At 45.0% G+C, this 14,382-nt stretch overlaps 1 protein-coding gene across 1 annotated transcript; it reads left to right on the plus strand.

The window, feature by feature from the left end:
- The first annotated feature begins 13,033 nt into the window (after positions 1-13,033).
- On the plus strand, positions 13,034-13,972 carry LOC138672290 (olfactory receptor 2B6-like). The gene has a single exon (XM_069760270.1). It carries the CDS (start codon positions 13,034-13,036, stop codon positions 13,970-13,972), a length of 939 nt encoding a protein of 312 aa, XP_069616371.1.
- The last annotated feature ends 410 nt before the right edge of the window (positions 13,973-14,382 follow it).

Below are 14,382 nucleotides of genomic sequence, written 5' to 3' on the forward strand. Positions count from 1 at the left end.
TGATTTTCTGAAAATCCATTTTTAGGGAAAAATTCTACAAACCTGGTGAATATGAATTTCAGAAGATTCGCTGAATCTCTAGTGAAAAGCAATTGCTTCTGTTGCAGCTGATATTGTCAAGGCATGGGGTATGTGTATCCCATCACTTCTTCATTGGCAAAGCTGTTTGGAACCTGCTGCTTCCTAATAGCTTCTTCACTTTGTAAACAAATACCAAACCTGCTGCTACTTCACGAAAGGGATAAATAATAATTTATTGATGGCTAATAGAAGACAAGCCATTGCTTTTCAGTTTCCAAACATCAAACCGGTTCCGATTTCCCGTAGGGATAATTTTTGGACCACTGCTTGTTTAAAAGTCGTGGCATCTTCCATATATTATAAATGTACAATGTATAGACACACAGCAGCCATCTGCTCCCAAAAGGGAATAGTTTTGGAGGGTTTCTTTAAACATTAATGTCCACAAGTGAAGTATCTTATTGTAGGGTATGTTGGTTACCACCAGTTACTTTATGTTTATCCACAGCAACATGTTGTATTTTGAGGTCACTTTGACCATTCAAAATCTGTTGTCACAGGAATAAAACAGCAGAGTGTAGTCAGACGATCGCAGTGTCTGGCCACACTTACACCTGCGGTAGTTAGCATGTCTTCACTGTCCTATTAGCAGTTCTGGCTTTCTTTGCTCTGCTACTGCAAGGGTTAAACTGCTTAGTTGGACTCCTGGAGTTCTCTGTCTTGGGTTGAATAAGCTTTTCTGAGATCGTTTCTCCGAGTAGGTATAAGAACTGGCCTCCTTCCTTCCATCCATGTCAGTGATAGCTATTATTACCTAGTTTGGAGTTGAAGTGGAGAGCTCAGTGTTTGGAGTAGGCGGTTGGAGATTTGCTGAGTGGAGTTGGTTTGCATGTTTATCCTTATCCACTCCCATTTGGTTTCTTCCTTCTTAGTCCTGCCCTGTGGCCCACTCTGTTGTTTTGTGAGTGTATTTGTATGATTGTAGTTTTCTTTTATTCCTGTCAGTCTGGTTTTTATTTGCCTATACACTTAGGCCTCACGTCTCACAATTCCCTGGGTGAGGGAGGTGTCGCAACCCAGTAGTCTGAATTCCACACTGGCATTGCCTTCCTCGGGAAGGGGGGGTTATGTTATGCCGGGAAGTAAGAAGGGATCCACTTAACAGGTTACACAAACATGCAACATCTTCCTGACTCCAAACAAGCAGGGGGAGCTCTAAACCCGGTTTCAGGGTAGATTCTCTATAAAATCTGGTCTGGAGGCGGGGTTAGGGAGTTCAGTGTGAGACAGTGAACGGAGAGGAAGCGTGTGAGGAGAGAGACTGGGAGTGGAGCTGTGACTGAGCTCTTCCCAGAATTAAGCGCAAAAGAAACCAGACACCAGAGTCTGTGGTTGCATGGGTACTAAAGGCCCAGCAACTAGAACCGGAGGGCAGGAGGTTTCAGGTCTCCTGGCCCATCTAACGCCTGGAGACACCACAGCAAGTCCGGAGCCTGGGGCTGCCAGTGAGAAGACAGAGCCCATGAAAGGCTCATGCTGTCAACCATACGGGTTAGGAGAAACAGACGCTAATGGGAACTTGCATAAAGCTTCAGGCAGCAAGGGACAGCGCAAAATGAAGGCCCCGAACCCACCTGGCTGGGTGGATCCCAAATTACTCCCAGGCCACCCAGACCCCATCCACACCTGTAACCTGTGCCCTGGACTGCACCTGCAATTTCACCAGTAAAAGGTAAAGGAAACTGCAATACCTGTGTCCTTCAATTATTTCCTGCACCCTCAGTCCTGCACTCCACCATCTATAATCCCTTACCAACTGCACTGGTAACCCTGGGGACTAATCTCTACCTGTGGGGAGCTATGCCAACGCTGCTGCAACACCATCCGCCCCAGTGATCCCCTTTAAGCAGCGTAGGCTGTTATGAACAGGTAATTCAGAACCACAATGGACCTTGAAGTTCAGAGCACACAAAGTGACCTGACAATTACCAAAAACATAGGACGAGCTCTGAGACGTGGGAACTCTGCTGACCGCAATCCCTAATCCTATCCAACCACACTAAAGGTAGCCGTGGAGCGCTCCTGACCAGTCCTATGCACCTCGAGCACAGCCTGAGAAACTAGCTAGCCCTAAGAAAGAAAAATAAGCCTACCTTGCCTCAGAGAAATACCCCAAAGGAAAATGCAGCCCCCCACATATAATGACTGTGAGTTGAGATGAAAATACAAACGCAGAGATGAAATAGATTTAGCAAAGTGAGGCCCAACTTACTGAACAGACCGAAGATAGGAAAGATTGCTTTGCGGTCAACACAAAACCCTACAAACAACCACGCAGAGGGGCAAAAAGACCCTCCGCACCGACTAATGGTACAGAGGTGCTCCCTCTGCGTCCCAGAGCTTCCAGCAAGCAAGAAAAACCAATATAGCAAGCTGGACAGAAAAAATAGCAAACAAAAATAACACAAGCAAAGCTTAGCTTATGCAGAATAGACAGGCCACAGGAACGATCCAGGAGAAAGCAAGACCAATACTAGAACATTGACTGGAGGCCAGGATCAAAGCACTAGGTGGAGTTAAATAGAGCAGCACCTAACGACTTAACCTCATCACCTGAGGAAGGAAACTCAGAAGCCGCAGTACCACTCTCATCCACCAAAGGAAGCTCATAGACAGAACCAGCCGAAGTACCACTCACGACCACAGGAGGGAGCTTGGCCACAGAAATCACAACAGTACCCCCCCTTTGAGGAGGGGTCACCGAACCCTCACCAGAGCCCCCAGGCCGACCAGGATGAGCCACATGAAAGGCACGAACCAGATCGGCAGCATGGACATCAGAGGCAAAGACCCAGGAATTATCTTCCTGACCATAACCTTTCCACTTAACCAGATACTGGAGTTTCCGTCTCGAAACACGAGAATCCAAAATCTTCTCCACTATATACTCCAACTCCCCTTCAACCAAAACCGGAGCAGGAGGATCAATAGATGGAACCACAGGTGCCACGTATCTCCGCAACAATGACCTATCGAACACGTTATGGATGGAAAAAGAAGCTGGAAGGTCCAAACGAAATGACACAGGATTAAGAACTTCAGAAATCTTATATGGCCCAATGAAACGAGGCTTAAACTTAGGAGAGGAAACCTTCATAGGAACATGACGAGATGACAACCAAACCAAATCCCCAACACGAAGTCGGGGACCAACACAGCGCCGGTGGTTAGCGAAACGTTGAGCCTTCTCTTGGGACAAAGTCAAATTGTCCACTACACGAGTCGAAATCTGCTGCAACCTGTCCACCACCGTATCCACACCAGGACAGTCCGAAGACTCAACCTGCCCTGAAGAGAAACGAGGGTGGAACCCAGAATTGCAGAAAAACGGCGAAACCAAAGTAGCCGAGCTGGCCCGATTATTAAGGGCGAACTCAGCCAAAGGCAAAAAGGACACCCAATCATCCTGATCAGCAGAAACAAAACATCTCAGATATGTTTCCAAGGTCTGATTGGTTCGTTCAGTCTGGCCATTTGTCTGAGGATGGAAAGCCGAGGAAAAAGACAAATCAATGCCCATCCTAGCCCATCCTAGCACAAAAGGACCGCCAAAACCTCGAAACAAACTGGGAACCTCTGTCCGAGACGATGGTCTCTGGAATGCCATGTAACTGAACCACATGCTGGAAAAACAATGGGACCAAATCAGAGGAGGAAGGCAATTTAGACAAGGGCACCAAATGGACCATCTTAGAGAAGCGATCACAAACCACCCAAATGACCGACATCCTTTGAGAAACAGGGAGATCAGAAATAAAATCCATGGAAATATGCGTCCAGGGCCTCTTCGGGACCGGCAAGGGCAAAAGCAACCCACTGGCACGAGAACAGCAGGGCTTAGCCCGAGCACAAGTCCCTCAGGACTGCACAAAAGAACGCACATCCCGTGACAAAGACGGCCACCAAAAGGATCTAGCCACCAAATCTCTGGTACCAAAGATTCCAGGATGACCAGCCAACACCGAACAATGAACCTCAGAGATAACTCTACTAGTCCATCTATCAGGGACAAACAGTTTCTCCGTAGGACAACAGTCAGGTCTATCAGCCTGAAACTTCTGCAGCACACGCCGCAAATCAGGGGAGATGGCAGACAAAATTACCCCCTCTTTAAGAATACCCGCCGGCTCAGGAACACCCGGAGAGTCGGGCACAAAACTCCTTGACAGGGCATCAGCCTTCACATTCTTAGATCCCGGAAGGTATGAAACCACAAAATCAAAATGGGAGAAAATCGAGCCTGTCTAGGATTCAACCGTTTGGCAGACTCGAGATAACTCAAATTCTTGTGATCCGTCAAGACCACCACGCGATGTTTAGCTCCTTCAAGCCAATGTCGCCACTCCTCGAATGCCCACTTCATGGCCAACAACTCTCGATTGCCAACATCATAATTGCGCCCAGCAGGCAAGAATTTTCTAGAAAAGAAGGCACAGGGTTTCATCACAGAGCCATCAGAACTTCTTTGCGACAAAACAGCCCCTGCTCCAATCTCAGAAGCATCAACCTCAACCTGAAATGGGAGCAATTCATCTGGCTGGCAAAACACAGGGGCAGAAGAAAAACGATGCTTCAACTCCTGAAAAGCCTCTACAGCCGCAGAGGACCAATTGACCACATCAGCACCTTTCTTGGTCAAATCAGTCAACGGTTTAGCAATACTAGAAAAATTAGCGATGAAGCGACGGTAAAAATTAGCAAAGCCCAGGAACTTCTGCAGGCTCTTCACAGATGTCGGCTGAGTCCAATCATAAATGGCCTGAACTTTAACAGGGTCCATCTCGATAGTAGAAGGGGAAAAAATGAAACCCAAAAATGAAACCTTCTGAACTCCAAAGAGACACTTTGACCCCTTCACAAACAAGGAATTCGCACGAAGGACCTGGAACACCATTCTGACCTGCTTCACATGAGACTCCCAATCATCCGAAAAGACCAAAATGTCATCCAAATATACAATCATGAATCTATCCAGGTACTCTCGGAAGATGTCATGCATAAAGGACTGAAACACAGATGGAGCATTAGAAAGCCCAAATGGCATAACCAGGTACTCAAAATGGCCCTCGGTCGTATTAAATGCTGTTTTCCATTCATCACCCTGTTTAATTCGCACAAGATTATACGCCCCACGAAGATCTATCTTGGTGAACCAACTAGCCCCCTTAATTCGAGCAAACAAATCAGACAGCAGCGGCAAAGTATACTGAAATTTGACTGTGATGTTATTAAGAAGGCGGTAATCAATACAAGGTCTCAAAGAGCCATCCTTCTTGGCCACAAAAAAGAACCCTGCTCCCAATGGTGACGACGACGGGCGAATATGACCCTTTCTGAAAATTGCCGCCAGGGCACATTCATTCCACTGAGTAAGCACAGACCACTTTCTAAACTTCTGACAGTACACCTCCACTTCATCCTGACCCTGACACAAAGCCAGCAAGATTTTCTCTGCCTGATCCACTGAATTTGGTTCATCATAAAGCAATCCAAGCACCAGAAAAAACGCATCAACATCACGCAATGCAGGATCTCCTGGCGCAAGGGAAAATGCCCAGTCTTGAGGGTCACCACGCAACAAAGAAATAATGATTTTTACTTGTTGAACGGGGTCACCAGAGGAACGGGGTTTCAAAGCTAGAAACAGTTTACAATTATTTTTGAAATTCAAGAACTTAGATCTATCCCCAGAAAATAAATCAGGAATAGGAATTCTAGGCTCTAACATAGGATTCTGAACCACAAAATCTAGAATGTTTTGTACCCTTGCAGTGAGATGATCCACACAAGAGGACAGACCTTGAATCTCCATATCTACACATGTGTCCTGAGCCACCCAAAGGTTTAGGGGAAAAGAAAGACAAAACACAGTGCAAAGAAAAAAAATTGGTCTCAGAACTTCTCTTATCCCTCTATTAATACTTTGGGCCAGCTGTACTGTTATGACCTGGTGGTTAGGAGCACCGGGCACGACCTGATAGTTAAACTCACACAGGACGAGTTCTGGGATGTGGGAGCTCTGCTGACCGCAAGCCCTAATCCTATCACACACACTAGAAATAGCCGTGGAGCGTTCCTGACTCTCCCTAGACGCCTCTTCACAGCCTCAGAGCTAGCTAGCCCTAGAGATAGAAAATAAAGCCTACCTTGCCTCAGAGAAATTCCCCAAAGGAAAAGGCAGCCCCCCACATATATTGACTGTGAGTAAAGATGAAAGTCACAAACGCAGAAATGAAACAGGTTTCAGCAAAGGGAGGCCAGACTTACTAAACAGACAGAGGGTAGGAAAGGTATCTTTGCGGTCAGCACAAAAACCTACAAAAGACCACGCAGAGTGTGCAAAAAAAGACAACCGCACCGACTCACGGTGCGGAGGTGCCACTCTGCATCCCAGAGCTTCCAGCTAGCAAGACAAAATCATGAGAACCAGCTGGACAAGTAAACAATGAACAAATAATAACTATCAGGAACTTAGCTTCTGCTGGAGAAGACAGGTCACCAGAAAGATCCAAGAGCGAACTGAACCAATGCAGGAACATTGACAGCTGGCATGGAGTAACGATCTGAGTGGAGTTAAATAGAGCAGCCAACCAAAGGATAAACCACGTCACCTGTGTAAGGAACCTCAGAATCAGCAGCTTCACTCACAGCCACCAGAGGGAGCCCATAGACAGAACTCGCCGAAGTACCATTCACGACCACAGGAGGGAGTTCGACAACAGAATTCACAACACCTGTCACTAAGTTAACAATCACTATTTATTTTCTTAGATAGTGTGCCTGAAGAACACTGTTATGCCTAACAATTTTTAAGTGAAACTCTGGCCTTCTGATTTCCCACAGAAATACAGTTTTATCACAAATGATTTGGAGTATAGTGAGTGCAGCTCTGGAGTATAATGCATGATGAAACTCAGGATCAGTAATGTAATGTATGTGGAGCACCCCCAAGGGCTAGGGGTTACTCGGAGCCGGGCCCTTCTTCTGTTCTCAGTGGGGATGTCACGGTGGCTGACACGGTCCATGGTCCTCGGGAGGTCCCTTGACCGGGAGTCCGGCCGGTCTGAAGGCAAATCCAGAGTCCCTTTATCCAGGTGGAATTCAATAGCCTTCCTCTAGCACCTGAGTGTTGTAGTTCCTCCCTGCTGAGCAACTCGGTGAGGTCCTCACAACTATTATAGGTGTTAAGTCTCTTTCTCTCTGTCCCCCTGATGGATAGGACAAACCCGTATGACTGGAGGCCTGAGGCTTTTTATAGGGACCCTAGAGACGCCCCGACCCCCACAAGTTGCTATTGTGCCTCCTGGGTATATGGTCGGGCAGCCAATGTGGAATCAACTGTCCTGCCAGTCTCTGAAGTAAAACATAGAGATCCTTACTCCCTCGGTATTCTGGCTACCGGTACTGTGCTTCAGAAGGAGGCAGCCTGCTTCTAGCTGGTATCCCTCTGATATTCTTCTCCTGTTGCTATGACTTAGTTTCTCACTCACTGCAACACAATACCATTCAATGTCTCCTTCTTGGGATGCTGCCGCATGGGATGCAGGCGCAGCTCCGTGTACCCTCGCCTCCCGCAGGCCGCAGTCTGGAGCTAGCTGGAACTCACTCCAACCGGCCTCTGCCAAACTCGGTCCAGGATGACTGTCTATCTTCCTAACCAACCCACCAGTTTTACCCAAGTGTGAGGAGTGTCCGAGTAGATAGAAGCATGGCTCCCCCTGACGGAATGCAGTGTGAAGTGTGTTTTGTGGTTGTGATACCTGGACAGAAGATCTCCTTCATTGCCTTCAGATGTAACATCACTCCCCCTGGTGAAAGAACAACATTACTGCAACGACCAGGAATCTGGGGCGCTGCATATGTACACAGTGACTGCACCAGCAGAATAGTGAGTGCAGCTCTGGGGTATAATACAGGATGTAACTCAGAATCAGTAATGTAATGTATGTACACAGTGACTGCACCAGCAGAATAGTGAGTGCAGCTCTGGGTATAATGCAGGATGTAACTCAGGATCAGTAATGTAATGTCTGTACACAGTGACTGCACCAGCAGAATAGTGAGTGCAGCTCTAGGGTATAATACAGGATGTAACTCAGAATCAGTAATGTAATGTATGTACACAGTGACTGCACCAGCAGAATAGTGAGTGCAGCTCTGGGTATAATGCAGGATGTAACTCAGGATCAGTAATGTAATGTCTGTACACAGGGACTGCACCAGCAGAATAGTGAGTGCAGCTCTGGGGTATACTACAGGATATAACTCAGAATCAGTAATGTAATATATGCACACAGTGACTGCACCAGCAGAATAATGAGTGCAGCTCTGGGGTATAATACAGGATGTAACTCAGGATCAGTAATGTAATGTAAGTTCACAGTGACTGCACCAGCAGAATAGTGAGTGCAGCTCTGGAGGATAATACAGGATGTAACTCAGGATCAGTAATGTAATGGATATGTACACAGTGACTGCACCAGCAGAATAGTGAGTGCAGCTCTGGGGTATAATACAGGATGTAACTCAGGATCAGTAATGTAATTTATGTACACAGTGACTGCACCAGCAGAATAGTGAGTGCAGCTCTGGGGTATAATAAAGGATGTAACTCAGGATCAGTAATGTAATGTATGTACAGAGTGAGTGCACCAGCAGAATAGTGAGTGCAGCTCTGGGGTATAATACAGGATGTAACTCAGTATCAGTAATGTAATGTATGTACAGAGTGACTGCACCAGCAGAATAGTGAGCGCAGCTCTGGAGTATAATACAGGATGTAACTCAGGATCAGTAATGTAATGTATGTACAGAGTGAGTGCACCAGCAGAATAGTGAGTGCAGCTCTGGAGTATAATACAGGATGTAACTCAGGATCAGTAATGTAATGTATGTACAGAGTGAGTGCACCAGCAGAATAGTGAGTGCAGCTCTGGGGTATAATACAGGATGTAACTCAGGATCAGTAATGTAATGTATGTACAGAGTGAGTGCACCAGCAGAATAGTGAGTGCAGCTCTGGGGTATAATACAGGATGTAACTCAGGATCAGTAATGTAATGTATGTACACAGTGACTGCACCAGCAGAATAGTGAGTGCAGCTCTGGAGTATAATACAGGATGTAACTCAGGATCAGTAATGTAATGTATGTACACAGTGACTGCACCAGCAGAATAGTGAGTGCAGCTCTGGGGTATAATACAAGGTGTAACTAAGGATCAGTAATGTAATGTATAGTCATGGCTGAAAGTGTTGGCACCCTTGAAATTGTTCTAAAAAAATGAAGTATTTTCCCCAGAACATCATTACATTCCCCACATTTTTTTATATACGTGATTATTTCCTTTGTGTTTATTGGAACAACAGAAAAAAAACAGAGAAGAAAAAAAGGCAAATTGGAGATAATTTCACACAAAACTCCAAAAATGGGCTGGGCAAAATTGTCGGCACCCTCCTTAATATTTGGTTACCCCCTTTGGAATAAATATCTGCAATCCATCGCTCCCTAGAACCATCCACAAGCTTCTTCCTCCTCTCAGCCGGGATCTTGGACGTCTCTTCTTACAATCTGCTCCCGCTCTCATATTTCGTCTTCTCCCAACAGCGATTGTAAGATCTCTCCACACGGGATCTATGGGATTTAGATTTAGAACAATTGATGGGTGTCAACACTTTCAGCCATGACTAGTGTTGAGCGATACAGTCCGATACTTGAAAGTATCGGTATCGGATAGTATCGGCCGATACCCGAACTGTATCAGATATCGCCGATACCGATACCCGATACCAATACAAGTCAATGGGACACCAAGTATCGGAAGGTATCCTGATGGTTCCCAGGGTCTGAAGGAGAGGAAACTCTCCTTCAAGCCCTGGGATCCATATTAATGTGTAAAATAAAGAATTAAAATAAAAAATATTGATATAATTACCTCTCCGGAGGCCCCTGGACATCACCGCTGGTAACCGGCAGGCTTCTTTATTTAAAATGAGCGCGTTTAGGACCTCAGAATGACGTCGCGGCTTCTGATTGGTCGCGTGCCGCTCATGTGACCGCCATGCGACCAATCAGAAGCCGCGACGTCATTCTCAGGTCCTAAACTCCTCATTCTAGGAATTTAAGACCTGAGAATGACGTCGCGACTTCTGATTGGTCGCGTGGCGGTCACATGAGCGGCACGCGACCAATCAGAAGCCGTGACGTCATGGAAGTCCCTAAACGCGCTCATTTTAAACAAAGAAGGCTGCCGGTTACCAGCGGTGATGTCCAGGGGCCTCCGGAGAGGTGAGTATATCAATATTTTTTATTTTAATTCTTTATTTTACACATTAATATGGATCCGATACCGATTCCCGATATCGCAAAAATATCGGAGCTCGGTATCGGAATTCCGATACCGCAAATATCGGCCGATACCCGATACTTGCGGTATCGGAATGCTCAACACTAGCCATGACTGTAAATAGTTGATGGGAACATACTGTACACAAGAACGTGACAGAGTAATAGTGAGTATAAAAGCTAATATGGCTGACAGTCATTTGCTGGAGGAATATTTCAATATCATTTAATGAATATAATCCGATCTGAATGATAGTCCCTTATTGGGAACGATTAGTCTCCTTTATCTAATACAACAACAACATAATTAATCTCCGGAGAGTCTGATTGATTGTTGCATCTTCTCGCACTGTGTTATAAGCCGGGATCATCGCCTCGCGGTCCGAGCACGGTATTATGTTCTGTGCCACATATTGCCGTAGTGTCAATATTTGATTGGAATTTTGAGTTGGTTTTGGTGTTATATTTTACATTGTCTCATGGTCTCTTCACATAACAGAGTATCATATATGTGTGTGGGTCAATCTAAATATTTTGGCTCAGATTTTTTTTTTTTGGCTCAGATTTTGAGTCATTGATAATGGACAACGGAAGGTAGGAACAGAAGTTTCTTCTGACCTCCTTACCTTTTGCTAGCAGATTGACCATCGCCTTTCGTAGCAGATTTACTGGAGATGTCTAAGCTTCCATAAATGATAACCTACTTCCTAAATGTTGTGTTGAACGACTTTCTAAGTTAATATTTTATTATCCTTTTGTTGCTGCAAAGTGTCCGTTTAAGGGAACTCATCACTTGAATTACGGTATGTTTTCCTAACCACAGACAACATGGATCTCAACCAGGAATAAACAAAAAGAAAAACAGCTGACCGCACCACCGCTTCAGCTGCCTGCCTCCGCTCCAGGCTAATTAGCCCCAGCTGGCCCTCAGATCTCGGGTGCTTGAGCCAGAAAAGAACAGATATCTTAGATGCACGAAAAGGAAAACGGCAGCACTCACCGATCTTCTTGACAGGTACCTTTATTAGTTAAAAGTCTTCACGGCTCGGGTTCCCGTCGAAGCGCCAGACCGGTGCGAAACGGCCGTCGTTCTGCCTTCACATTCTTTTGTTCATTCACCCCCGAGCCGTGAAGACTTTTAACTAATAAAGGTACCTGTCAAGAAGATCGGTGAGTGCTGCCGTTTTCCTTTTCGTGCATCATTGGATTCTTTACTGTTAGGGCAGTGAGAATCTGGAATTGCTTGCCTGAGGAGGTGGTGATGGCGAACTCAGTCGAGGGGTTCAAGAGAGGCCTGGATGTCTTCCTGGAGCAGAACAATATTGTATCATACAATTATTAGGTTCTGTAGAAGGACGTAGATCTGGGTATTTATTATGATGGAATATAGGCTGAACTGGATGGACAAATGTCTTTTTTCGGCCTTACTAACTATGTTACTATGTTACATGGATCTCAACCAGATTGCATGACTTCAGACAGGTCTACTTGTCTGTGAGACACTTCAGGGTTTAGAGAAAACATACTTTGGAGATCGGAGTAGCCGGACTAGTCTTGTTCCTGGCTATGGTCCCCAGTCAGCTTTCTCCAGCACTACTAGACGTGAGTAACAGGTTGGAGCAAGCCGGGAGAAAGGCCAGACTGGTCTCATCTCCAGCTATGGTCTCCAGATCTTCAAAACATTGATAGAACGAAAACCTGGCTGCAATGCTGCTCACTGCTTTTGCAAAACTGATACACAACTGCTCTTGGTTTGAAAACTCTTTATTCTCTCCTTTTCACGATACTACTGGGAAAGAAACACGTATCTGATCAACCTTTATTTGAAAAATCCTATCATCCAACCTGTATTTCTTGGAAAGGCATGCGGATCTCACATCCAACCTATATTACTGGATCAGTCTGCAAATTGCATATCAGGTGCCTCAGAGTGCTTATTCTGCTTGGCCTCTCCAACGATTTTAAGTGTAGTATTAAATTGTTGAGCACAAATCTTTGTGGACCCTTTTACTACGCTTGGATCCTTCTACAATGCCGGACCATTCTACTATGCTGGAATCTTCTACTCTGATGGAATCTTTTACTATGCCCAAACCTTTTAATATGCTAGAACTTTCTACTATGCTGGAACCTTCTCCTCTGCCGGACTCTTCTAATATGCCGGACCCTTCTACTTTGTCGGAACCTTCTACTTTGTTGAACCCTTCTAAAACTGTGACCAAGATAAAACCTAGGTTGGGTGCAACTGAATCAAATTTCTTTGTATCTGCTTATTGATTGAGCATGACACTCTCTCCAGGATTAGTTCCAACATCAATAATTTCCTGGTAGACGTGTCTAATTGAGTTTGCCAGAACCTTCAACTCAATGTTTTTTGGGTAATTAATGAACAATAGCGCTGAAAATGACTCTTCCTTTTAGTCACTTTTGAATATTTGATACCTCGGACGTGAAGCATTAGATTACTGTCAATGATTCAGTTCTTCTCGGTTTTACTGATGACATAAAAATAAACTTTTTGTTGTCTTTTATCTTCTTGACCTACAATGTTTTCCAAATTCTGATGAAAGTCAACGACGCAAAATAAACTATTGTAATATTGGCCACCATGGATGTAAAGAATCAGACTGTGATCACTGATTTGGTTCTTCTCGGTTTTACCGATGATATGAAAATAAACATTGGGTTGTTTTTTCTTTTCTTCATTATCTATATTGTGGCAATTTTTGGAAACATTTTAATCATTTGTATTATCCTCATGAATTCTCACTTACACGTCCCGATGTATTTCTTCCTAGCCAATCTGTCCTTCATAGATCTGTGCAACATTTCCTGTGCCGTCCCCAGGTTACTGATGGACCTCACCTCGGCCCAGAGAACCATATCGCTCACCGCCTGCGCTGTGCAAATCTTACTTCTGCTGTGGATAGGGGCGAATGAATGTTTGCTTCTAGCAGTCATGGCTTTTGACCGATATGTGGCCATCTGTCATCCCCTCCATTATATCATGGTCATGAGGTGGAGAACGTGCCATGGTCTTGCTTTTTTTGTATGTGTATTCAGTTTCATGTATGTCTTTCTGCCATCATTTGCAATGCCGATAACATTGTGTAACAGTAACGAGGTCAACCATTTTATGTGTGAGGCCCTGTCAGTGATAAAGCTGGCATGCGGAGATGTCCATAACAACGAGATTGTCTCGTTTTTCTTTAGTTTTATCTCACTTTTCATCCCTTTCATTATTATTCTAGTGTCTTATATATGTATCATATCTTCTGTAATGAAGATCAGCTCTGGAGGACGTTCTAAGGCCTTTTCGACATGCAGCTCCCACCTCGGAGTGGTGGCTTTGTACTTTGGCACTGGAATGGTCACTTACTTAGGACCTTCTACAGACGTTTCTTCAGACCAGGAGAAATACGTCTCAATAGTTTATGTCATTTTATCTCCAATGTTCAATCCTTTCATTTACAGTCTGAACAACAGAGACGTGAAGGAGGCCATCATAAAGATGATGTCAATTATTTTTGAGAAGCATTATGCATGAAATGATTAAGATATTTAAAAAAATTAAAACCTAACCCAAATGTTTGTAAACCAGTAGACAATAAATAGTTATTCCTAAAAAATTCCAGATAGCCCCCATAACTTGGATAGGGGATAATTTGTCAATCACTGTTGGTCAGACTTGTGGGTTCGTTGGCGATCCCAAGATATGAGCTCTTGAATTGAAGCTCTGCAACCTCGTCCTGAAAGGACTGGAGGTGTGCATGCTAGGCCTCTGGAGTGGAAGCCATCCATGGGCATCTCATCTCCAGTCAGGACGGGGCTGCAGAGCTCCAAAGTACAGAGTCCCCATCTCGGGGTCTCTGGGGATCCAAGCGATAGGTGCCACCACGATCAGCAAATTATTCCCTGTGGACTTGTTTTTATTGGAATATCCTTGTAATCAGCCCC

This window comes from Ranitomeya imitator, chromosome 1 (genome assembly GCF_032444005.1).
Source record: "Ranitomeya imitator isolate aRanImi1 chromosome 1, aRanImi1.pri, whole genome shotgun sequence".
NCBI classification, from domain to species: Eukaryota; Metazoa; Chordata; class Amphibia; order Anura; family Dendrobatidae; genus Ranitomeya; species Ranitomeya imitator.